This window comes from Microcaecilia unicolor, chromosome 3 (genome assembly GCF_901765095.1).
Source record: "Microcaecilia unicolor chromosome 3, aMicUni1.1, whole genome shotgun sequence".
NCBI lineage: Eukaryota > Metazoa > Chordata > Amphibia > Gymnophiona > Siphonopidae > Microcaecilia > Microcaecilia unicolor.
The window spans coordinates 491009319-491036432 of NC_044033.1; the positions used below are offsets into that span (position 1 = coordinate 491009319).

The following is a 27114-nucleotide window of genomic DNA, read 5'->3' on the forward strand; positions in this document are numbered from 1 at the left end:
GTTCTCCCCTGGTGGCTGCTGGGGGAAATAGTTTCTGCACCAGGGTTTTCCCCGGGGCTGCTGGGTAGTGTAGTCTTTCTCCCCCCTCCATTTTCCCATGGGGAGAACCCCTTTTCTTTTCTTTCTCTGAGGAAGTAGCAAGGGCAAGGCTCTGCTCTGTCTCCCTTTTCTCTTGACCCTCCTCACTTCCTCCTCTTCCACTTCCATTTTATCCACCCCTTCATCCTCCTCTTCACACTTGTTGGCAGCTCACATCACTTGGTCCTTGAATGTGGAGGCAGAGTTTCTCAGCAGGGACTCCTTGGACCTAGGAGAATGGGAACTATCCAGCCAGGGATTTCAGCTGATAGTGGACCAATAGGGTTCTCTGCTTCTGGACTTGATCGTGACAAAAAAGAATTCCAAAGTGCCCAAGTTCTTCAGCCATCAGAAAGAACCAGGCTCAATGGGGATCGGTGCCCTACTGCAGCCCTGGCCTGAGACACAGCTACTATATGCCTTCCCTCTTTAGCCCATGGTAGACCGTGTGTTGAAAAGGATCGCATTGCACTGGGGTACAAATGTAACAAAAATAAATAAATAAATCTGTGTTTTAGTGTATAAGCCATGTTGAAAAGAAAAATAGTAAGTAAGGCTGAATAATAGACTTAATTTTCTGCATAGCAGATAGGTAGTGGTTGGTTGTCTCGGGGGCAGTTTCTCCAAATGGGTTATTTTTGTGTATACCATGACAGTAATGAACCTCACACCTAAACCAGAGTATGTGGAGCGTGATCTCAGTCTCTTCATTCAGTACATGGTAAATTTATTGAGCAGTTAATTCTTCTGTGTAATTTCTTGTTGATCTTTTCAGGTTGAAAGAATTGAACACTGAAGATACCACTAGGCCTTAGACTTAAAATACAAACTTTCTGTACTCAAAAATTGTTTGGTCTGAAAATGTAAAATCACCGACTGTGACAAGCTGTTGTTTCTATTTCAATTGTGATTCCCATGCAAGTGTTAAATTACTTTTCAAAATAATCATTATATATTTTTTTGAACCCTCACAATTGCACTTTTTCCTTGAAGGGAACGGGTATTTCCACAGTTACTTTAATCACTTTGATCCTGTATAGAACTAAAGAAGGTTTTTTTCCTCTCCTTTTAATTTCTTATCTTATTTTGTAATTGTATTTTGAGCATCCTATAAAATTTCTATAGATCTCTTGCCCCTGGAGGGGACTGATATGTTTATACTGTAGTAACGATAATATACCTATGTTTGCTTTTGTTTGTTTTATTTCTGAATTTCTGAATCAGAGTTATCCTGTGGATTGTAAATTTAAATGCAAATAATAAAAAAAAAGAAAAAGGCTGCCTTTTAGTGGAGTCTAGAAATATTACCACCAGATTAAATAAAACCCCTTAAAAAGGACTCAACTACTTTCTCATATGTAGTTTCTGCACTTGATTCTCTTGCTCCTGGTCCAGGCATTATAATCAATCTTAATTGTTTCCATCCTAATTCCTTTGGTTACCATTTTAACCTAAAAGGCCTTTCCACAGGCATAAACTGGAGAGGAATTCTTTTTGGAATAAAGCCCAAAATATTTTGTTTCTAAATCTAATTTCAGATTTCTTTTCAGCCTAAAGTAAAGTATAGTACTTGAGTATAATAACTACCTTATTTTCTTTTTCTTTTTTTTTAAAGCTTTTACCCAAGTACCAACTGGCCACAGGCAACCTGATATAGCTAAAGAATGTGAAAAACCAGTCGGTGTGGATGAAATGGAGAACTTCAGCCTAACAGTCAATCCACTAAGTGACAGGCTTTCTCTCCTGAGTACCAGCAGTGAGACTATTCCAATGGTTGTGTGTGACTTTGATCTGCCTGACCAGCAAATAGAAATACTTCAGAGCTCTGATTCTGGATGTTCTCAGTCTTCGGCAGGGGACAGCTTAAGCTTTGAAGTGGAGACTGAAAGCATGATTGCTCAGGTTAACTCTCAGATCCTGAAGGAAGATTCCACTGATGACATTGTGCAGGAGGTCATTACTGACTTGATAAACAAATGTGTAAGTGGCCTTGGAGAGGACAAGGAGTCTACTGAGGAACAGCTCCATCATGAAGATGCATCATCCAAATTCAGTATTTCTGAGCCATCTGAAACCATGGTTGGTGGTGAGGATGAAAGCATTCAGTGTTCCCAGGACACTCTGCTTCCTAACAATGGGTCTCCATTTTTGTCAGTTTCAGTTGAGACTGGAATTGAAAGCCTGGCAGGAGCAATATCTCGGAACATCTCTTGCCCTTCTATAGCACTAAGCCAACAAAGCCTGGGAGAGAGTAGCCTAAGCTCAACAGAGGGGCGGCCAAGAAAGAGAAGCCACAGCAGTATTCAGTTTGGTTTCAAAGGGCAATCAGCAGAGAAGTTTCCTGAAAAAGAGATCATTGTTAAAGAAACTAGTAAGCAACCAGGAGCAAAACCCAAAGTGAAAATTGCTCGAAAAAAAGATGATGAGAAGAAGAAAGCTCATACTGAAAAAATAAAACAGACAAGTGTTTTCTTTAGTGATGGCTTAGATTTGGAGAACTGGTATAGCTGTGGAGAGGGAGAGATTTCAGAAATTGAGAGTGATGTAGGGTCTCCAGGAATGCGAAAATCTCCCCATTTTAATATTCATCCTCTATATCAGCATGTTCTCCTATATCTCCAGTTGTATGATTCCTCAAGGACATTGTATTCATTGTCTGCCATCAAAGCAATTCTGAAAACGAGCCCAACTGCTTTTGTAAATGCCATATCTACTACAAGTGTGAATAATGCCTACACTCCACAGTTGTCTTTGCTTCAGAATCTTTTGGCCAGACATCGAATCTCAGTTATGGGCAAAGACTTCTACAGCCATATTCCACTGGACTCAAACCATAATTTTCGTAGTTCAATGTACATAGAAATTCTTATTTCTCTTTGCCTATATTATATGCGAAGCCACTACCCAACACACGTAAAGGCAACACAGCAGGATCTCACAGGAAACCGCAATATGCAGATATTGAGCATTGAAATTTTAACCCTGCTGTTTACTGAACTGGCAAAAGTTATTGAAAGCTCTGCCAAGGGCTTTGCCAGTTTTATTTCGGATATGTTATCCAAGTGTAAAGTCCAGAAAGTGATCCTCCATTGTTTACTGTCCTCCATCTTCAGCGCCCAGAAATGGCACAGTGAGAAACTGGCCGGTAAGAACACAGTGGTTGTTGAGGAAGGTTTCTCTGAAGACAGCCTCATCAATTTCTCAGAAGATGAGTCCGATGGTGGTAGTACACTTCAGTCACAACTTTTGAAAGTTTTGCAGAGACTAATTGTCTTGGAGCACTGTGTCATGACCATGCCTGAGGACAGTGAAGCAGCTTTTGATTTTGTCATTGCAGATGTGGAACACATCAATCCACAACAACCAATGACATCCCTTCAGTATTTACACTCCCAACCAATAACGTCACAGGGCATGTTTCTGTGTGCCGTGATCAGGGCCTTACACCAGCATTATGCCTGTAAAATGCATCCCCAGTGGGTTAGTCTTATCACCTCTACACTGCCATACATGGGTAAAGTCCTCCAGAAAGTGGTGGTTTCTGTCACACTGCAGCTGTGCAGGAATTTGGACAATTTAATTCAACACTACAAATATGAAATGGGATTATCGGATAGCAGGCATGTGATTTTTGTTTGCTTTACTCTGAAATTGTAGCCATCCATTTACTTTGTACATTTTGCTAAGTGCCTCAAAACAAACTCAATGTTGCCTTTTTAGGCCTCTCTGGATGGCATCGATCATTCCACCAGATATGATACTTACTCTCCTGGAAGGCATCACAACAATCATTCACTACTGTCTGCTGGATCCATCAGCGCAGTATCATCAGGTAGAGCTAACATTATACCATCAGTCACCTGGGGTCAGCAAACCTTATAGACTAGTGGTTAATGAGTACAGGAGGCCAAAATGCAGCCTCTTCTTGGAGGGAGGCACCATCTCTCTGCTCTGTTCAGAATTCAACCTCCTTGATGTTCCTTTGCCCTGTGCCCTGCTAATTCATGAATACTGGCATTGGGAGCATGTTAAAAACTCTCAAGCTGGCTGGGGTGATTTCATGTATTATGAGATTGGCACAGCTGGCCTGTAAATTTTCAAAAGGAATTTGTACATAAAATAGCAGTGTAACTTAGTAGTGATGTTGCTACAAAAGTCCATAGGCAAGATTCTGTGGTTCTAAACCTACTCCTTCATCAAGGTTTCAGGATATCCACACTGAATATACACGAAATATATATTTGCCTTTGCTACCTCTATAAAGAGGAAGCTTTCTCCTTCCTTTTATGGGGGTTCTTTTCTATGTGGATATTTCAAACAGATCCTGCTTTCCCTGGAATAATATATATTTTAATGGATAATTATTTAGAATTCTTGCAATGCATACAGTGTCTCATAGGGTATATAGCCATAGTTTGCTGATGTTTATTTAAAACTCGATATACTGCCTTTTCTAATAAAAAGCTAAGGCAGTTTACAAAATTTATAAAATAATTGATAAGATTAAAGGAAATCCATTAAAAATAGGAAAGAACGCATTCATTCAAAGGACATAAAAACAGCATACAGTTAAGACATGGTGGCTCTAGGAGACTATACAGGCTATGCACAGCACATTTAAGTAATTGAGAATTTAGAAGCAAGCTAAAAGTAATACGTATTTAGTGATGCCTTATAAATACATAAGTATTGCCGTACTGGGACAGACCAAAGGTCCATCAAGCCCAGCATCCTGTTTCCAACAGTGGCCAATCCAGGACACAAATACCTGGCAAGATCCCCAAAAACGTACAAAACATTTTATGCTGCTTGTCCCAGAAAAAGTGGATTTTCCCCAAGTCCAATTTAATAATGGTCTATGGACTTTTTCTTTAGGAAGCCATCCAACCCTTTTTTAAACTCTGCTAAGCTAACTGCCTGTACCACATTTTCTGGCAACGGATTCCAGAGTTTAATTACACGTTGAGTGAAGAAAACTTTTCTCTGATTAGTTTTAAATTTACTACTTTTGTAGCTTCATCACATGCCCCCTAGTCCCACTCATTATTTTATAGACCTCTATCATATCTCCCCTCAGCCATCTTTTCTCCAAGCTGAAGAGCCCCAGCCGCTTTAGCCTTTCCTCAAAGGAAGTCGTCCCATCCCCTTTATTATTTTCGTTGCCCTTCTCTGCACCTTTTCTAATTCCACTATATCTTTTTTGAGATGCAGTGACCAGAATTGAACACAATATTTGAGGTGCAGTCGCACTATGGAGCGATACAAAGGCATTATAATGTCCTCATTTTTGTTTTCCATTACTTTCCTAATAATGCCTAACATTCTGTTTTCTTTCTTAGCTGCCGCAGCACACTGAGTTTATGGTTTAAGCGTATCATCAACGGCAACACCTAGATCCCTTTCTTGGTCGGTGACTCCTAACGTGGAACCTTGCATGATGTAGCTATAATTCGGGTTCCTCTTTCCCCACATGCATCACTTTGCACTTGCTCACATTAAATGTCATCTGCCATTTAGAAGCTCAGTCTCGTAAGGTCCTCTTGTAATTTTTCACAATCCTCCCGCAATTTAACTACTTTGAATAACTTTGTGTCGTCAGCAAATTTAATTACCTCACTAGTTAATCCCATCTCTAGGTCATTTATAAATATGTTAAAAAGCAGCGGTCCCAGCACAGACCCCTGGGGAACCCCACTAACTACCCTTCTCCATTGAGAATACTGACCATTTAACCCTACTCTCTGTTTCCTATCTTTTAACCAGTTTTTAATCCACAATAGGACACTACCTCCTATCCCATGACTCCAGTTTCCTCTGGAGTCTTTCGTGAGGTACTTCGTCAATCGCCTTCTGAAAATTCAGATACACAATATCAACCGGCTCAACTTCATGTTTGTTCACCCCTTTAAAGAAATAGATTGGTGAGGCAAGATTTCCCTTCACTAAATTCATTTTGGCTTTGTCTCATTTATTCATGCTTTTGAATATGCACTGTAATTTTGTTCTCTATAATAGTCTCTACTATTTTAACCGGCACCAACGTAAGACTCACTGGTCTATAATTTCACGGATCTCCTCTGGAACCTTTTTTAAAAATCGGCGTTACATTGGCCACCCTCCAATCTTCCGGTTTCACGCTCGATTTTAAGGATAAATTACATATTACTAACAATAGTTCCGCATGTTCATTTTTCAGTTCTATCAGTAAATAGTAGTAGTAGTAGTACTCTGGGATGAATACCATCCGGTCCAGGAGGTCTATTTAATCTCTCCGCTTCGGCTTTGTTTTCCCTGATTGCCCCTTTTACCCCTCAGTCATCTAGCAGTCCAACTGATTCTTTGCCGGCTTCCTGCTTTTAATATACCTAAAAAAAATTTTTACTATGTGTTTTTAGATTGTAAGCTCCTTTGAGCAGGGTCTGTCCTTCTATGTTAAATTGTACAGCGCTGCGTAACCCTAGTAGCGCTTTAGAAATGTCAAGTAGTAGTAGTAGTAGTAGTTTTTGCCTCCAACGCAATCTTTTTTTCAAAGTCCCTCTTTGCCTTCCTTATCAGCGCTTTGCATTTGACTTGACATTCCTTATGCTATTTCTTATTATTTTCAGTCAGTTCCTTCCATTTTCTGAAAGATTTTCTTTTAGCTCTAATAGCTTCCTTCACCTCACTTTTTAACCATGCTGGCTGTCGTTTAGTCTTCCATCCTCCTTTTTTAATACGCAGAATATATTTGACCTGGGCTTCCAGGATGGTGTTTTTGAACAGCATCCACATCTGATGTAAATTTTTGACCCTCGAAGCTGCTTCTCTACGTTTTTTTTTTCACTGTTGTTCTCATTTTATCATAGTCTCCTGTTTTAAAGTTAAATGCTAACGTATTGGATTTCCTGTGTGTACTCACTTCAAAGCTAATATCAAATTTGATAATATTATGATCACTGTTTTCAAGCGGCACCATTGCCTCCCACACCAGATCATACGCTTCACTAAGGACTAGGTCTAGAATTTTTCCTTCTCTCGTCGGCGCCTGTACCAGCTGCTCCATAAAGCAGTCCTTGATTTCATCAAGGAATTTTACCTCCCTAGCATGCTCCGATGTTACATTTACCCATTCAATATTGGGGTAATTGAAATCACCCATTATTATTGTGTTGCCCAGTTTGTTTGGGTCCCTAATTTCCTTTAAAATTTCTATATCCGTGTGTTCATCCTGGTCAGGTAGATAGTAGTACACTCCTATCACTATCCTTTTGCCCTTTAAACTAGATCCTGCTGTGCCTGCTGGAGGCTATGTGTTAATGCTGTGGTACAAAGTTCAAGTTTTAAAACTAAGGGGAAAAGACTTTGGAGATTAGTTGATAAAATTTGCTTTTTTATATTTTTATTCTGCATTTCACTAAACTACAATTCCTCCTTTAAACCCCAATCTTTAAGTTCCCAAAGCACAAAGCAAAATAGTGTTCACTTACCAGAGAAATGTCCTCTTCTTTCAGAACTTCTCAGAAAGAAACTTCAGTGGGGCCTTTTCTCTTTATATAGTTTTGAATCTAAGGGGACCTTTTCAAAACAGGCTCTTTGAAGCTAACTCAGCAACCTATGCAAATATTCTACTTCCTCACACCTTAGTTAACACCTAATTGAGGTCATTGGCCGTGCTACCTCTCCATCAACCAAAGAACAGAAGATAACTGTCTTTTAGAACAAGATTTGAGCCTTTTAGTTTTTGGCTGTTAAGTTTCTGCCTCTAGAAAACTTGGACAGGGAAAACTCTGCCCTAATATTAGGGAGAAGACTATTCCAGAGGCAAGGTGACAAGTAAAAAGAAAATGTAGAAGATCTAGTAGACTTACTGTATATTTATTAAATCTTTGGAGCTGGCAGAACCAAACGATTAGCGTCTAGGGATATAAGAGTACTTGTTGGTGTATATGGAGTAACTAAGGAATCCAGGTTAAAGGGGGCTTCTAAGATGTCAAACATTTTGAGTAATAACCAAAATTTGGACTGGATTCTGTGTTTTATTGGTAAGCAATGGAGTTGAATTAGCAAAGGAGTAACGTGCTCATACTTATTTGCTCCAAATAGTAAATGTGCTGTTAAATTCTGGAGAGCTTGTAAACAACAAAGATGTTATTGAGAAATACCAGTATATGCAACATTTCATTTTATTTAACTTGTTATACCGCCAGTCACTAAAAAGGCAGCCAGGCGGTTGACAATAAAAAGAACAAGAGGAGAAAAGACTTTGAAATTTAAAAAAAACATTAAAAAGTAAAATGCTAGGCAGAGAGGAGACAGGAATAAAGTAGGGGAAAGTTATGATGGAAAGGCTTGATTGAATGACTAGGTTTTGAGAAGCATTTTAAAAGTAGAATAGGAGGATTCCAATTTCAGGGTTAGTGGTAGGGTGTTCCAGAGTTGAGGGCCAGTATAAGCAAAGGCAGTGACGTGTTTTATCCAAACGTTTAACAGATGGGGCAGGGAGATGCAGTAGATGCTGCTGAGATGACCGTAATAACCGAGGTGAGTGATGTGCTATAAGGAGTCTTGAAATATAGTCAGGGGCAATTGGTAATAGATCTTTGTGTACCAGAAAAAGGAGCTTGTAAGTAATCCTATAAGATACTAGCAACCGGTGTTCGTGGCATAGAAGCGGAGAAAAATGATCACATTTTTGAGCATTGTACTGTAGATTGGATAAGTTGTAAGTGCTTTAATGAAGACAGAGACCAGTAAAAAGAGAATTACAATAATTTAAATGGGATATAACAAGCGACAAAAGAAGAACATAGATGCATAAAATGGGAAGGTAGGATGTAACAGACTGAATGCAAAAAATGATGTTCGAATGGTTTTGTCAATGTGATGTTTAAAGGAGGGTTTAAGGTCATATATAACACCTAGAATGCATACTTTCTCAGCAAATGACAGAGTTTGACCCTCAAGAACCGGGGAAGAGGGAACAGTAGAATAAGGGTTAGGGAAATGGAGCACTTCTGTTTTAGAAACATTCAAAGAAAGTTTGTGTTTCTTGAACATAGTAGCCGTGAGTGCAAGACACAATGATTCAGGAAAGAGGAGTCAGTGGAGCCTGAGGTATAGGTGTGAAGGGATCTGAATGTCATTGGCGTAGCAATAGGACCTGGATCCAGAGGCTTGAATGAGCAAAATAAGAGGGGACATAAGATTTTAAAAAGCTGGGGCAAGAATAGAGCCCTGAGGGACACTGAGAGTGAAAGGATAGGGAGCTGAAGAAAGGTGATGAGATATGAACCAGGCCAAATATATTCCATGTATTAAAAAAGGAAGAAAGAAGACCAAATGCCAGCCGGCATGGTTAAAAAATGAGGTGAAGAAAGCTATTAGAGCTAAAAGAAAATCCTTCAGAAAATGGAAGAAGGATCCGACTGAAAATAATAAAGAACAGCATAAGGAGTGTCAAGTCAAATGCAAAGCGCTAAGGAAGGCAAAGAGGGACTTTGGGGAAAAAAGATTGTGTTGGGAGGCAAAAACACATTTATTTATTTATTTGGATTTTGCTCCTTTTTCAGTAGTATCTCAAGGCGAGTTACATTCAGGTACACTGGGTATTTGGCTCACAATCTAAGTTTGTACCTGAGGAAAGGGAGGGTTAAGTGACTTGCCCAAGATCACAAGGAGCAGTAGTGGGATTGGAACCAGCCACCTCTGGATTGCAAGACCGATGCTCTAACCATTAGGCCACAAAACATTTTTAGGTATATTAAAAACAAGAAGCCAGCAAAAGAATCAGTTGGACCACTAGATGACAAAACCATAGCAGATAAATTAAATGAATTCTTTGCTTCGGTTTTCACTGAGGAAGATTTGGGAGCGATACCGGTGGCACAAATGGTATTCAAAGCTGCCAAATCAGAGAAACTGAATGAAATCTCTATAAACCTGGAAGATGTAATGGTACAAATTGAAGAGTAGAAAATCTCCTGCACCGGTTGATATTCATCCCAGAGTACTGATAGAATTGAAAAATGAACTTGCAGAACTATTTTTACAAATATGTAATTTATCTTTAAAATTAAGCATGGTACTGGAAGATTGGAGGGTTGCCAATATAACGCCGATTTTTTAAAAAAGGTTCCAGAGGTGGGAGGAAGTGACGTCGCGGACCTGAATGGCTGCCTAGGTTCGTTGCTCCACTGCACCCCACTCCTTTCGTAGCTAAAATAAGCGTTATTTTGATCCTCTATCGGGAAACAATTGATCGCATTGAACAACACTTACAGTGCTGAAGCAGACGAGCCCATTCTTTGCAACGGCGATGGCGGCTTCGAGGAAGGAGAGTGAAAGGCTTTCCAGTCGGCAAACCGCCAAAAATTTGCGCCGCCATGTGCTCGCGTCTGATCTCGCTTCGCATTCCGACTCCGATTCGGCCCCGTCGCTGTCTGAGGCTGGTGCAGTTTCGGCGAAGCGTGGGCTTGCTAAGGACTTGACAAAGTGTCTGAAGGAAATTCGGGAGGAAATTAAAAGCTCAAAAGACGAGATCCTGGAGAAAATGGACGCCCTGAGAGTGGACCTCCGAGAGTTGGGAGGCAGGGTAGAAGAGCTCGAGGCCCGAACGGATGAGCATGAGGCAAAGTTTGGCGAAGCAGAGGCGCGCAGCACGAAACTATTTGAACTATACACTGACATGCAGTACAAAATAGACGATCTGGAGAATCGTGGGCGAAGGAACAACTTGAGATTTCGGGGGGTCCCAGAGGTAGGGGACAAAGAAGATGCCGTTGCGATTGCGAAAACCCTGTGCAGTAAGCTGTTGGGAACGGAGGAGATTGCTATTGAGAGAGCTCATAGAGCACTGGGGAAAAAACTAGAAAATAGACCCAGAGACATTGTCGTCTGTTTTGCCTCCTTCATTGTAAAAGAGCAGGTGTTGCAGCAAGCAAGACAGACCCAGCAAATAGACTTTAATGAAGCACAGGTGAAAGTCTTCCAGGACCTGTCTGCTCATACTCTGTTTTTGAGGCGAGAAATGAAGCCAGCCCTGGAGATACTAATTAAGCACAAGATCCCTTATCGTTGGGCATTTCCCTTTGCCCTTTGCTTTCTGGCGGGAGGGAAAATGCATCGAGCTCGTACTATGGCGGAGACCTGGCAGATTCTGAAAAATGAGGGATTGGTGACAACAGAAGCTCCTGTAGCGGAGTTGGCTGACTCAACGCGCACCAAATTGCAGCAATGGAAGAGAGTGCCAAACAAATCTAAGAGCACCAGAGCTCTTTCTTGAACGGATTATAATCTTCTGGGACCTTGCACCGCAGTTAACAAAGCTGTTTTGGTACCTAAGGGAGCGCCTCAACGCTGTTATATGTTTCTGTTTACAGCATTATTTTTTTTCTCTGCAAGGAATGTTTTACATGCATGCATGGGAGACGTGTTTAGTGAAGGCGTAGAAGGGTGAATATGTAAGAGGAGAACAGGGGGATGAGAGATCAAAATAGATTTGTTTGAAAACGAAGTGTTGGGGGTGGGAGTTGTAGACGGGGGGAACCGGGGGTAGTCTTTGGGGAGTGTGTTCTTTCTCTCTTTTCTCCTAGCTTAGGAGTGATGTCCTGGGCTAGTGGTGGGAGTCAGGGGGGGATGGGGATTAAGATGGCGAAAAGACCGTCAGTAGGGGAGAGAGTTTTCCGAGGGAGGAGGGGGGGGAGGGGGGATTTGGTTGAGAGTCAGTTCCTTCTGTTATTCATGTTTGCTTACCGGGAAAAACCAAATGACAAACTTTAAGATTCTTACATACAATGTTAAAGGGCTGAATTCTCCACATAAAAGACATGCTCTGTGGCGTGAACTCAGTTTGTTGCATCCGCAAGTGGTCTTTGTGCAGGAGACTCATCTGTTAAAAAGACATGAGGGGGTTGTATCCTCTAGACAATACCCGAAAATGTATTTTGCTTCTGATGTAAAGGAGGCCAAGAAAAGAGGGGTGGCCATTATGTTTCATAAGAATGTACAGGTGCAAATATTGCACCAAAAGAGGGATTCTGAGGGCCGATTTCTCTTCTTGCATGTCATGCTGGAACAAGAAGAATATACCCTAGCATGTGTTTACGCCCCAAATGAGAGGCAGGAAAAATTCTTTGTTCATCTTCAAAAGGAGTTACAGATTTTTGCTCGAGGCAAATTGCTGGTGGCAGGGGATTTCAATGCCACCATGCAGCCTGGGATAGATAAATCTGCCTCTCCGACCCCTCTTGACTATAAAATTGCCCAGGCCTTAAGGAACTTTGTGGATGTTATGGGATTGTATGATGGTTGGAGGCTGGGGCACCCCAGAGGAAGAGATTACACTTTCTATTCACATGTTCATCTCTCCTATTCTAGACTTGACTATGTCTTTTTGGATAAAACTTTGACAGATGGGGGAGGTGATACTAACATAGGCTCTATCACAATATCTGACCATGCACCGGCCTGGGCAGTTCTTCCTTCATTGAGGGAGGAGCACAGGGACTGCAGATGGACATTTAACAACTGTCTGTTGCAGGACCCAGACATTGTAGCCAATTTTAAACCAGTCTTGAAGGAGTACTTTGATAATAACTTGGACTCTGGACCGTCTCTGGGCATTGTCTGGGATGCCTTTAAAGCAGTTTCGAGAGGATATTTTATTAAGTGTGCTAGTCAGAAATCCAGAGTGCATAAAGAAAGTTTGAAACAGTGTATGGAGAGAGTAACTGTCTTGGAGCAGGCCTACAGGGCTTCTGGCTCAGTGTCTGCCTATCGGAAGCTGCAAACGGGACGCTTGGAGTTGAATGCGTTACATGAAGACAGTTTGAAATTTGTGAATGCGCGTTTGAGGCAAGTACAGTATGAATGTTCTAACAAGCCGGGGAGAGTGCTTGCGGCAAAACTTAGAAAGTTGAGAGTAGATAGACAAATTCTGCGAGTGAAGGACGATAGGGGCGCCATGTTGCATAGCTCTGCCCAGATTAGGGATCGCTTTGCCAAATTTTATGAGACTCTTTATGAGAAGGATGCTGATGTACAGACGGGGGAAATTGATGGATATTTGAAGGATAGGAAATTACCAGTTTTGTCGGCAAAACAGCAGTTAGAGCTGGATGCCCCTGTGACGACGGACGAGGTGTTGCAGGTAATTAAAGCATTACCGACGGGGAAGGTGCCGGGCCTAGATGGCTTCACGAATGAGTTCTTTAAGACCTTTGCTGAGGTGTTGGTACCCTACTTGGTGTTGATACTTAATTCGGTTAGGGAGGGAGTTTCCTTTCCAAGGACGATGATGGAAGCTTGGGTGGCGGTTATCCCGAAACCTGATAAGGACAAAACTGACTGTGCTTCTTATCGTCCTATTTCTATATTGAATACAGACATAAAAATTTTAGCTAAGGTACTCGCCAATCGTCTGGGGAGGATTCTTCCTGAGTTAATCCACCCGGATCAGGTGGGCTTTGTTCCGCAGAGACAGGCAATGGATAATATACGCAGAACTATAGATCTGCTCTATGCGGCTCAGAGGAAGGCTTGTCCGATGGTGTTGCTAGGCCTGGATGCTGAAAAGGCCTTCGATCGGGTTCATTGGGGGTACTTAGACTCTGTCCTGAATAGATTTGGGATAGGTCCCTTCTACCGGGCCTGGATTCAGGCTTTATACACTTCGCCGCAGGCTTGTGTAAAAATTAATGGGGGGCTTTCTGGTGCGTTTACCCTGGGGAGAGGAACTAGACAGGGTTGTCCGCTTTCCCCACTGCTCTTCACTCTGGCCATGGAGCCGTTAGCGGCGGCTATAAGAGAAAATGTGGACATTAGTGGTATACCCGTGGGAGCTCATGAGTATAAAATCGCATTATTTGCTGATGACGTGCTCATGTCTTTGACCAAACCACTGATCTCCTTACCCAATTTGATTAAAGAAATAGAGCGATATTCTCAGATATCTGGTTATAAATTGAATGCTTCTAAGTCCATGGGATTAGAGGTGGGGATACCGCCACAGATGAAAGCAGTGTTGAAAACCTCATTTGCATTTAAATGGTCAGACAGAGACATACGCTATCTGGGGGTTAGGATCCCTAGAGATCTCTCGGAATTATTTGCACTCAATTACCTGGACCTTCAGAGGGCTCTACGTACAGATTTGGATAGGTGGGCTAACATAGGCTTGTCTTGGTTGGGCCGAATTGCGGCAATTAAAATGAATATTCTGCCGCGCCTCTTGTACTTATTTCAGGTTTTACCATTGCGGGTTTCTCGGTCCTTTTTGTCTAGCTTACAGGATATGTTGATTAGATTTACGTGGAACCGGAAGAAGCCGAGGTTACCAAGGGCCCTACTATACAAGAGTACACAGGTTGGAGGGCTGGGGGTGCCTAACCTATATTGGTACTACGGAGCTGCACAGGCCAGGTCAGCTGTTGAATGGTTCAGGTGTGAGGACCACAAGCTGTGGGTACACATAGAGCAGTCTTTGATAGGGTCCCGTAAGTTGGGGCATTTAATGTGGCTCGCGGATAAATATCGAGGACAGGTTGCTAGATTTCCTCCGCCGGTGCAGGCCACTTTTTACTACTGGGATCTTATGTTTCCGGAGAGATGTCCTCCTGTCTCGGGACTGGCGCCAATAGTGGACAATCCTCTATTCGAGCCGGGAGTGGGGAGCACGCCGTTTAGCAAATGGGTGAAAGTAGGTCTTGATATGCTAGGGCAGCTCCATATTGGAGAGAATTTGATCCCTTTCGCGACATTACAGGAAGATTATAAACTTAACCCTAATGACCAATACGGCTACTTGCAGTTGCAACACTTCCTGAAGGGGGCTATATACGGTAAGTGCTTAGGGAGGGAGGTGCACCCGATGGAGGAGATCTGTGTAACCCCTAGGAGTACACGTGGGATGATTACTTACCTGTATCGAGTGCTGGCGTCGCGACAAATTCCATCCTTGGTACATAGGAGGAAGTGGGAGCAGGAATTGCAGTTCGTCCTTTCGGACGGGGAGTGGTTGAAAATAGAGAGGGGGATATTGCGATCAGCCTCTGCTGTGTATATGAAAGAAAATGCCATTAAAGTGTTTTACAGATGGTATCTTACTCCGGCTCGCCTGAGCCATATGTTTCCTGCAATGCCAAAAACATGTTGGAGACAATGCGGTGAAGTGGGGACTATGGGACACATTTGGTGGACTTGCACTAAGGCAAAGGCCTATTGGAAGGGCGTGCAGTCACGTCTTCAGAGGTGGGTGGGAAAATCTGTGCATTGGCATCCGCTGGTCTTTATACTGGGGCAGAGGCCCGAGGGGTTGATAACTCACCAATGGTTGCTAGCGAGGGGGGCCTTGCATGCAGCTCGACTTAATTTAGCTCAACATTGGAAATCTCCAGGGGTTCCCTCTCTGGTAAAGTGGATCACCAAAGTACGCTATATCTGTGAGATGGAGAGACTGATGGCTGTTAAAAACAGAATGTTGCCGAAATGGGAAAAGATATGGACCCCCTTTTTGAATGCACGTTCTGGTTGACGGAGGGGTGGATGAGGGATAGAGGGAACTGACGGGGGGGGGGGGGGCTAGGGGGGTACACATGGGGGGGGACAAGACAAAGTAGGGGGGGGTCGGGTTGGAGAGGGTAGGAACTAATCTGTAAAAATAAAAAAATATTTGGAGTCAAAATGATAGTAGACCTAGAGCGGACACAAATAATGTTCATGTTGACCTGTTTGTTTATAAGTTCCTGTTAGATACGCCATGCTTTGTACAAAATAGTACTGTATGGAACTGCATATGCTTTATTATGTGTTAACAATATCCAATAAAGACTTCTATAAAATTAAAAAAAAAAAAAAAAAGGTTCCAGAGGTGATCCGTGAAATTATAGACCGGTGAGCCTGATGTCAGTGACGGGCAAAATGGTAGAGACTATTATAAAAAACAAAATTACAGAGCATATTCAAAAGCACAGATTAATCAGACAAAGCCTACATGGATTTAGTGAAGAGAAATCTTGCCTCACCAATCTGTTATTTCTTTGAAGGGGTGAACAAACGTGGATAGAGGTGAGCCGGTCAATATTGTGTATCTGGATTTTCAAAAGACATTTGAGAAAGTACCTCATGAAAGATTCCAGAGGAAATTGGAGAGTCATGGGATAGGAGGTAGTACTCTATTGTAGATTAAAAACTGGTTAAAAGATTGAAAACAGAGAGTAGGGTTAAATGGTCAGTATTCTCAGTGGAGAAGGGTGTATTCTGAGAGTACTGCTTTTTAACATATTTATAAATGATCTAGAGATGGGAGTAACTAGCGAGGTAATTCAATTTGCTGATGACACAGTTATTCAAAGTTGTTATATCGCAAGAGGATTGTGAAAAATTACAGGAGGTCCTTACGAGACTGGGAGACTGGACATTCAAATAGCAGATGACGTTTAATGTGAGCAAGTGCAAAGTAATGCATGTGGAAAAGAGGAGCCCAAACTATAACTATGAAATTCAAGGTTCATATTAGGAGTCACCGACCAGGAAAGGGATCTGGGTGTCATCGTTGATAAGTGGAAACTGTCTGCCAAGTATGTGGCGGCAGCTAAGAAAGCAAATAGAATGTTAGGTATTATTAGGAAAGGAATGGAAAACTATAATGCCTTTCTATTGCTCCATGGTGCAACCACACCTTGAATATTGTGTTCAGTTCTGGTCACTGCATCCCAAAAAAGATATAGTTGGGGGGGGGGGGGGGGGGTTACGTGATGCTTGATAGCTGAGCAGATGTCCCATAGCCCTGCACCACTCCCACCGCTTTAGATCCTTTGATTTATCTGATTAAACCTCCCTGACTCAGCTCCAGTTCTGCCTGTATGAGTATCGCATCCAGGGGGCTTCTTTTGGGGAGTTGCTTTTCATTATTCCTGTAAGGTGTTATGCCAGTGAAGAGCCCGCAGCCAGGAAAGAATCGAGTGCAGAGCCTGAGCCCCAAGATGGTGATATGCCACATACAGGCCCCGCATCGTTGTCCATGCTGACTGAGGCCATCCAAGAGATCATGCAACAAATAGCAGCAGTTCTCGATGAAAAACTAACCAAGCTTCAAGCCTCAGTGGACCACATCAAAGAATCGCTGGAGAGACACAGTGCACGGCTGCAGCATGCTGAAGAATGTATATCGCGTCAGGAGGATTGAACGGAGGTCGCAGACATGAGGATTGTAGCTCTAGAAGTACAGTGTAAGCAGTTAGCCTAACAGATAGATGATCAGGAAAACCGAGGTAGGCACAGTAACCTCAGAATCATAGGCTTACCTGAGTCGGTGAAGAACCAAGAACTTGAGACTTTATTGAACGCTGACTACCCGGTTAGCTGAATTTATAGCTTCCAGATAAAGTATTGCATGTTGAGAGGATCCACAGAGTGGGTAATATGCACAAGGGAGTGCAACGCCCACAGCCTGTCCTGGCTCGGATATTTAACTACGCGGAAAAATACTGGTTGCTTCAGGCATATTGCTTAAAAAGGCCAGTAGAATATAAAGGCAATAAAATCCTGCTATTTCAGGACTACTCGACTCGTGTCCCTGATCAAAGGAAGCTGATGGGCCAATATTGTAAATGCCTTTATGACAAGGGGCTACGCTTTGCTCGTCTTTATCCAGCAAAGGTGCGCATTCTGCATGAAAATAAGACTCTGTTCTTCACTGTACCTTAGGAGCTGAACTCCTTCGTGGATAAATTGCAGTGAGCCTCCTACAGTATGCTACCTTGCTAACTTACTCTAACTGCCAGGTGCTTACAGTAGTGCATCGAGTGCACTTGGATCACAGTTTAACTCTGTGTTTCAGTTTGGAAGCCTGTGATGTCTTAGATTTCTCAAGTTTTTCGGCCCTTTTTTTTGGGAGGGGGGGGGGGGATACGCTTCTGCGCCTCCTGTCAACCAGACTGGAGGGAACCTACTGTTGCTAACCAGCGAAAACGTGCTTGATGGCCCTCTTGAGGGAATGGTCTTCCCTTTTACTGTTAGGCTATTTCCTGCCAACTTTTTAGTGGATTCTTTTGTCATTTACTGCCCCAGGAGATACGGGGTGAAGCAATTGGGGTTTTTTTTTCTCTCATCGTTGACCGGCATGCACCGTCACTGTATCAAGAATGCGGATAGGCAGATAGATCGGGACTGCCTTTAATGTATGCATTCAGGGATAGACTTTTATGGACACAGGAGGGGGTGGCAGGAAGAGGGGTGGGAGAGTTAGTAGTAAGAAGGAGGAAGATATGAATGTTGGGAAGTGTTTGGTTTGTGTGTGGTTGCTGTAGGGGGTATTTTGCTGGGTAATTGAGGGAATGAAGGAGTTGGGTTCATTGGAATTTGAGTAAGGGGGAGGGGTTTATCAGCATGGTACTGTCTTGTCCAAGCTCGTCAAAGTTGTTTCTGAAGTTCATTTGGAGAGTGTCCTTTTTTTGCTGCAGGATTGACGGTGCTACATTTTTCTCTGCTAGTGGTGGGGATGCTTGGGGGACTCAGCTGGGAGACCTCCTGGGCACATCTGTGCTCTTCTTCACTTTTGTTAATGTCATTTTTATCCAGGTTGGGAGATGGCTAACCTTAAAGTTATATCCTTAAATGTAGATGGGTTTCACTCGCCCATTAAATGTACCAAGATTCTGCAGATGCTCAAAAGGCAGCACACTGACATAGCATTATTACAAGACACTCACCTGGGGAAATTTGAGCATCTTAAGCTGAAGTGAGACTGGGTGGGTGAGGTCAATATCTTCTAGAAGAGATAGAAAGGCATGAGTCCTCAGGGCCATAAGTGTATCAACATGAATGTTAAAATTGCCTACAATAATTAAATTAAGAAATCTGACAGTAGCATCAGTGAAAATCTGAATAGGCAAATCCCAGTTAGGCTTGGTTATAGCTGGAAAAGAGTAAAAAACTAAAAGAGTAAGAAAACGGAGAGGAGAGTTTAATGGCAAGAATTTCCAGATAACTAAAGTTAGAAGAAAGTTCAGTAAAGGAAAAGGTTGGGGGAAAGCAGATAGCAATGCCACGCCCCTTCCTTGATTTCCTAGTAGTATGAAGTGTAGTACAGCCTGCTGGAAGACCTTGAATAAAATAGGCATCTTCTCCATCCCTCAGCCAGATTTCTATAAGACACAGTAGATCATATCTAAAATTAGTGATGAGGTCATGAAGAAGAGTCAATTTGGAGCGCAAGGAATGACAGTTTAACAAACCCACAGGAAAAGGTAACGACCTAGGTTGATCTGTTGAGTAAGTAAAGATGAACATATATTGAACCAGTTAATGGTGCGAGTTCATATGAGGAGGGTGCATCAGTCGTCTGCCTAAGAAAACAGGAATCAACTTGGCCATTGGTGCTGTTGAGAGGAAGAGGAGACACTGGATGTGAGAAGGCAAAACCTACTATCAAGAGACGAAAAATCAACGTTGCAATTTGCTCCAAGGAGCATGTCCTGCTCCTTGGGTGCGCAATGGGATACCTCGGCCAGTTTGTTTAAGTAGATGGGCTTGCGAGTCTTCTTATTTAGTGAGTCATGTAATTGGATTCAGGACTAGTGGCGTTCAAAGAACAGGAGCAGGTAAAGTGTAGTAGTGCAAGCAGCTTAGCGGGTCACATGACTGTATTTGGGACTAGTTCTTGGTACCAGCTACTGTGATTCCTTAGTAGTGACCCTGGTCTCCAAAATACAATGGAGAACTCATACCCAAATGTCTAGCTGTCACAGTGATGTTCCAAGGCTTAATTTTTTAGTCATGCTTGGCTAGGCTTGGGTCTTGAGCTCCTCAGTCTTCTGTTAAAATCTTTTAGGCTCTTTCTCTGTTACAGTCTCTCCTGTTGGTATCTCTCAGGCTGCTGCTTATTAAGATCTGAGCTTTTCTGACTTGTGCGGTAGTTTTTATGGAAGATGGTCAGGACTTCTTGTGGGCTGATCTTCCTACTGTAGCCCAGCCTAGGAAATAAAATTTACTAAAGGTTAAAAATAAACACTCCTTTTGCAAGTTTTCTGTAGGCTTTCTAGTTCTGCTCCTTCTCCAGGATTTACTGTACTCCTGCTGTAATATATGTGAAAGTTGATTCATTTTCAACATAAATGTAGGTGAACTCTTAGGCTAAAAATTTCTAGCCCCCTTTTAATCTTCCTTCCTCCTCAGAGTCTGAGTTCTTATCAATACAAACCATGTAGAACCTGTAGCTGATAAGTCCGTAGCCCTCCTCATTGATCTGATGATGAGATTCACTTACTGTAACTAAAGAATGCCTCTTTTTTTTTTTTTTTTTACTTTGGAAAATGGAGGGTTAAGTGAGTTACCCAGAGTCACAAGGAGATGAAGTGGAAATCGAACCAGGTGGCAGAATAGCCTAATGGTTAGTACAGTAGCAGAACCAGGGGAACTTGGTTTCATTTCCACTGCAGCACCTTCAGTAAGTGACCAGCTTTGTTACATCAAAGTTCACGATCAGCTATATAATTCATAGAGAATGAATAGAGGGGCCCTTTTACTAAGCCGCATAACTGTCTACGCGTGCACAACGCATGCCAAAATGGAGTTACCACCCGACTACCGCGTGGCTGTTGTGGTAATTTCATTTTTGGCGCACGTCCGATAAATATTTTTTATTTTCGGCTGCGCGTAATGAACAAGTGACATTTGACGTGCATAGATCATTACCGCCTGGATTCTTTACCACTAGGTCAATGGCTGGCAGTAAGGTCTCAAACCCAAAATAGACGCACAACAATTTTGATTTTGTCACACATCCATTTTCGGCAAAAAAAGGCCTTTTTTTACAGGTGCGCTAAAAAATGGATTGTCACGCACCCAAAACCCGCACCTACACTACCGCAAGCAATTTTTCAATGCGCCTTTGTAAAAGGACCTCAGAGTCTCCATTAAAATATGTTCTGTTGTAATAGCCTAATATCTAGGTATCATCCTTTGCTTAGGGTGGGAGGGGGTTAGTGAGCACTGAGGGAGTAAGGGGAGGTCATCCTCGATGCCCTCCGATGGTCATCTGGTCATTTAGGGCACATTTTGTGGCTTGGTTGTTAAAAAAAAAAAAAGGACCAAGTAAAGTCGTCGAAGTGTTCGTCAGGGACGCCCTTCTTTTTTTCCATTATCAGCCGAGGACGCCCATGTGTTAAGCATGCCACAGTCCCGCCTTTGCTATGCTTCCGACATGCCCCCGTGAACTTTGGTCGTCCCCACGACGGAAAGCAGTTGAGGATGCCAAAAATCAGCTTTCGATTGTGCCAATTTGCCGACCCTGTGAGAAGGACACCCATCTTCCGATTTGTATCGAAAGACGGGCGCCCTTCTCGTTTGAAAATAAGCCTGATACTGTTGCATGGATATTGAGTTATCCAACTCGACACCTAAAATTTAGATTACAGGTCTAAGGAAAACGAATTCCCTCCTATCATAAAATTCTGCCTGTATCTTGTATCAGTGCTTGCTGCTATCCAATGAAATTTTTTTTTTTGTTAAGCTTCAGGCGATGAATAGAAATACAAGATTCAATTAATTCCATACACTTATGTATGTGTGATAAAGCATCATCCCAGGTAGGCAAAAACACCGTGATATTATCAGTATAGGTGAAATGAAGAAATTCAAACTGATCCAGCATTTTGTCCAGAGATTGCTTAAGTAAGTTAAAAAGTATTGGTGAAAGAGTGAAGCCCTGAGGCACCCCACAGATTGCTTTTCAGCTGTCTGAGAAAATACCATCTTTCTTAACCATATAACTACGAATCCTAAGAAAACCCCAAATCCAGTGTCTTGCCTTAGTTGATAGAAGATGTCAGTCATAATCTCCCAATCTACCTAAAACCCAACTATTAGACAAAAAGCTACTACTACATTTACAACATATTTTCAAGTATTATCTTTTCAATATTTTGTCGTTGGCTTTGATGTTGGACTACAGGTTTTGTACCCAGCACATTTGGCCTGGTTTAGGAACAAGCAGGTACCAGATGGATGGGTTAAATCTGTGGAGCTTTAACACCCAGTCAGAAGCAAAACTGGAGGGGTTTATATCAATATCAAATTGAGCTTATATACCACAAAATCCCCATCGGGGTTCAAGGCAGTTTACATAAGTAAAAAAACAGTTTACAGAGGAGTAAAAACGAAAAAAGTAAAATAACGAACATAGTCTAGCGTAACATATCTAAGCAGTGCTAAACACCTAAATATTTGTCAAATAAAAAAAAATTTTTATTTTTTACAAAATAACAAATAAGAAGACTCCAATCTTATCAAAGAAGATAAAGCATTTCATGAATACACTACTGTAAAAGAATGCAAAAAATTAAAAATATGCAAAAAAAACGAACTCGAGAACAGGGAGGTTAAAAGATTAACAAACGACATAAACGAGCTGAATGATCAAATATTCAATAAACTACACAACAGATTTATTTATTGTGAAAACTTATATCCCACATAATCCCACTGAGGCAGGCACCATGTGGCTTACATCATTCAGGAAAAGAATAACATAGTAATTCTAGGACAACAAATAATAGGGTAGTAGAGGGGAAGGGTGGGAACCAATAGGAAAAAGGGATGAGGGATTGCAGAAGGTCAGGCAGCAGAGGAGTACGATCGATCACATAGGTAGGTCTTCAGGGACTTCTTGAACATACCGTGATCGGCTATCTCTCTTAACGTTAATGGCAATGCGTTCCAGCAACGGGGACTCATAAAGCAAAAAGAGGAGGCAAAGAGTAGCTTGTATCTTAAGTTTCTGCAGTTTGGAAAGTGAAGATTGAGATAGGTGCAGGATGACTTCTCGGAATTTCTGGGAGGAAGGTCAATCAGGCTGTACATATAAGCTGGAGCGTCCCCATATACAATCTTGTGTGTAAGAGCACAGAGTTTAAATTCAATACGTTCCTTAATCGGGAGCCAGTGGAGCCTTTCACAAAGGGGTTTTGCTGCTTCAAACCAAGATTTGCCAAATAGAAGCCTTGCTGCCGTGTTCTGCGCAATCTGGAGTTTCTTAAGGGTATGCTCTTTGCAGCCGGTGTAAATTCCATTGCAGTAATCGAAATGGCTCAAGACGAGTGAGTGGATTAAAGTCCTGAAGAGGTCAAATGGTAGGAACTGCTTGATACGGTTAAGATACCTCATGGAAAGGAACATGCGCTTCGTAACTGACGATACTTGAAAGTTGAGAGTCAAGTGGGAATCCAGAATGACCCCGAGTAGCTTCAGACTTGCTGCGATAGGGATGGAGAAGTCCAGCGCAGCAATCATGCCCAGGATAGACTGTTTGAATGGGGAGGAGAGAATGAGGCAATGTGTTTTTTCCTTATTTAGCTTAAACTTAAATGTGCTAGCCCAATTGACCATAATGGCGAGACTGTTTTGAATGTCTGCTGAGATTTTGGCTAAGGAAGAAAACCATAAATTGCTTGAAATAATAAACACAAGGCTTTGGCTCTTGCAGTGTGCGAGGAATAAGACCTAGTCAGCACTTCTGTATTGATGGAATCAATGATCCAGTTTGATAGACAGGGAAATTACCCCTTCAAAAGGGGTGTTGCCTCAGTGGAGAGGTTGTTTGGGAGAGAGAAGCTGCAGCCACACAAGGAGGTGGGGAGCGGCTTGGGCAGCGAATTTTTATGACTGGTGGGGCTTCATCCCCACCAACCATTTAACAGGTGCTGCAGATTTGGAGGGGCCTGAGTAGGTCTCCAGACCATGTGGCTACACTACTGCTTTCTGGTGAAGAGAAGGAATGAAGTGTTGGGTCACCTAGGGAGTTATTCTTACCTTATAAAACCACAATCGGAGGGAAGCACAGCATTAAGGGACACCCATGGTGGAAAAATTGGAGTCTCCATTTAAACCAAGGTTGTTCAATTCCCGTCCTTGAGGGCCACAGTCCAGTTGGGTTTTCAGGATTTCCCAATGAATATGCATGAGATCTGTTTAAATACACTGGCTCCATGGTATGCAGATAGGTTTCATGCATATTAATTGGAGAAATGCTGAAAACTCAACCTGGCAAGTGCTGAGGTTGGACAACCCTGGTTTAAACAATCTTTCGTTTGTATATTTATTTTATTTTTCCAGGGTCCTATATGTTGTGCTTCCATGACTTGAGTCCTCCTGTGTTGGATGCAGCATCCTCTTAATAGAGCCATGTTGGCCTTCCAGCAGGTATTGCGAGAGAGACTTCCCATAAGTACTTCTAGCCAGTCTCTGAATGTGGTCCCTAAAGTTTCAGGGGGATTAAAACTGCACAAGTCTGAACTTGCAATGTATGCCACTTGGTGCAGGAGCTCCCTAAAAACATGGCCATAAATACTTTGGCCCTAAATACTTTGGCCCTGTCTTGAACTAGCTCAAACCAGACTATATGGAGGATCTAAGCAAAGGGACTTGTAGCTTCACTTACCTCTATTGTTCAAGATTTACTGACCATTAATACATCTGAGAGTTGTTAAATCCCACATAAAGATGTTCAGGACCTCCTCTGTCAGAATCAGGCTTGCTTTCTTCTGATGGTAAAGACGTCAGGTGATGTAGGTCAGGGTAGGGGTGGCCATTTGTTAGTTGGTAGAGTTGATTTTTTTTAATTACAAAAAATAGGAAAATTCACCACATAAAATACAAAGAACACAATCGCACATATAATCAGTGCAAACAACCTACCTTCATGAGAAAAAAGAGGAATAAATCCAAAAATAACATAGAAAACCAAGAAGATAAACTTCACATTTCATATCTGCTTAAATATGACCTATAAACCAGTGCCATCTAATCTGACACGTCAAGTCATATCTTTCATACCTCTTTAGAAAGGCAATTTTTTAAATTGATCAAGGTCAAAGAAAATAAGTAAATTTAAAACAAACTGGAGAAAATATTTCTTCACTCAACATGTAATTAAACTCTGAAATTTGTTGCCAGAGAATGTGGTAAAAGCAGTTAGCTTAGCAGGGTTTACAAAAAGTTTGGATTATTTCCTAAAAGAAAAATCCACAAGACATTATTAAGATAGATTGGGAAATTCCACAGCTTATTTCTAGGAAAAGCAGCATAAAAATCTGTTTTACTGTTTTGGGTTCTTGCCAGGTACTTCTGACCTGGATTGGCCACTGTTGGAGACAGGATATTGGGCCAGGTACTTGTGACCTGAATTGGCCACTGTTGGAGACAGGATACTGGACTTGATGGACCTTCGGTCTGTCCCAGTATGGCAATGCTTATGTTCTTATGTAAGAGTACTTAAAATTATTCTGTCTTTTTTCCCACCCAGTCCAGGGTATAGCTTGGGTACATTCTACTTGTCTAGACTGATCTGGCATGGATGTTAAGGAAGGTGAAAATTGGACCCAACTGTTAATTTCTTTTCCTTGAGTCCTAAAAAGTACCAAGGCTCATTCAAGCATAGGAAAGTCAAGAGTCCTTTATTAGACCCAACATGGGCCGTGTTTGGGTGACAGAGCACCTGCGTTACAGGTCAATGCAATCAGTGTATGTGAATAACTGAGCTAAAAGCATTTAAAATCAGCAAAACAAAGCAGAGTGTGGTATACAGTGGACACCACACTTAATCAGCAAAACAAAGATTAAGAGTGTGGTATCCACTGTATAGCAAAGTGCGTCTTAGCACTCAGGGATCTCAAAATTGGGCTTTTAGCTCAGTTATTCATATAATGCATTGACCCCTGATGCAGGTGCTCTGTCGCCGAAACACAGTCTGCTTGGGTCTAATAAAGGACTCTGGACTTTCCTATGTTTTTGGTGCTTTTTTTGTTTCTCCATTGTTTTGTGTGCTTTGACCCTCTCTTCTGCTGTTGTTTTCCTTGAGTACTGCCAGACCAGTCCAAAATAATCAGTCAAGGGCTGTCAGTCTTACAGATTGTTTTAGTCCATTATCAATTGAGCCTTACCCATGATGTATGCAGGTATCCCATTCTTTGGTTTGTGACCATGAATTATTTTTGCCTGCATTCAAGAGTCCATGAGCAATACTAGTCAGTCGGCTCTCTCACTTCCTTAGAAAGGTAGTTCTGCACTGTTGGTTTGACTGGGGTGGACCACTCCTTGTTGTGCTCCTTCACAGAGACACTTGTCTTCTCACTGTGTGGTAGGACACTACTCAGGGTGACTTCCCTTTGCCCTTGGTATAGGCTTCGAGGGCAATATTAGGCTGATTTTGGTGATTAATTGGAAACCCAAAACAAAACAATTGCCTTTGGGTTGTCTTAGCTTTTATCTAGAATACCATGGAGATGACGGCAACACCAGCCCACTATAATTGGAGTGAAGTCTCTGGCTCCATCTGCAGGCAGGGAGACATAGCCCACTCCTCTGGGCTGATCTGACAAGACTCAAGAAAAGGAAATAAGTAAATCCAAATTTTACCATTCCACATATAAAATAGGCTAGGTGTGCTGGAAATGTTCTATAAAATTACCCTCTTAGGGGGTAATTTACTAATTTTTAGAGGGAATTTCTCAATGTGGGCTACCATTATTTTAGCCCAGGTCCCATTTTATACAATAAGACCTAGTTACTAATAATTGGAGTTATCAGTAAAATAGCACGTCTTAATGGTAGCACAGATTGATAATTTCCCTCCCCTAGTATGCGCTAATACTATTGTCATGTGTTACCTGCAGCAGATAAATGAATTATCTTGGCAACACATGAAAGAAAGGGAAAAGAACTTGAGCTGGGAAGAGATGGTTGCTGCTGTCACCTTCTAGACTTTGTAATGAGCACAAGTGCTTTGACTGTATATTTGATGTTTGAAATCGTTTGATGCTGTTTTGTGTTTTTTCTGTTAGTTGTTGGTTAATGTGGACCAGAAGCACTTGGTTGAAGCCCGTAGTGGAATCCTGTCGATCCTTCATATGATCATGTCTTCCGTAACTCTCCTTTGGAGTGTTTTGCATCAGGCTGATTCTTCAGAGAAAACAGTAGCTGCAGCATCTGTTACCACTGTTAACCTCGGATCTACAAAGGTCAGAGAATTAAAAATTCTGTGTAACTAGGGTGAGAACTATCACA

General features: G+C 42.1%; 1 protein-coding gene across 2 annotated transcripts in view; it reads left to right on the plus strand.

The window, feature by feature from the left end:
* Nucleotides 1-27114, plus strand: part of DOP1A (DOP1 leucine zipper like protein A) — a 227795-nt gene that overhangs the window by 116735 nt on the left and 83946 nt on the right. For both annotated transcript variants that reach the window (XM_030199075.1, XM_030199077.1), the window contains 3 exons: nt 1694-3698; nt 3799-3910; nt 26892-27068. In XM_030199075.1, coding sequence (XP_030054935.1) covers nt 1694-3698; nt 3799-3910; nt 26892-27068 — 2294 coding nt within the window. The remainder of the gene's footprint in view (nt 1-1693; nt 3699-3798; nt 3911-26891; nt 27069-27114) is intronic.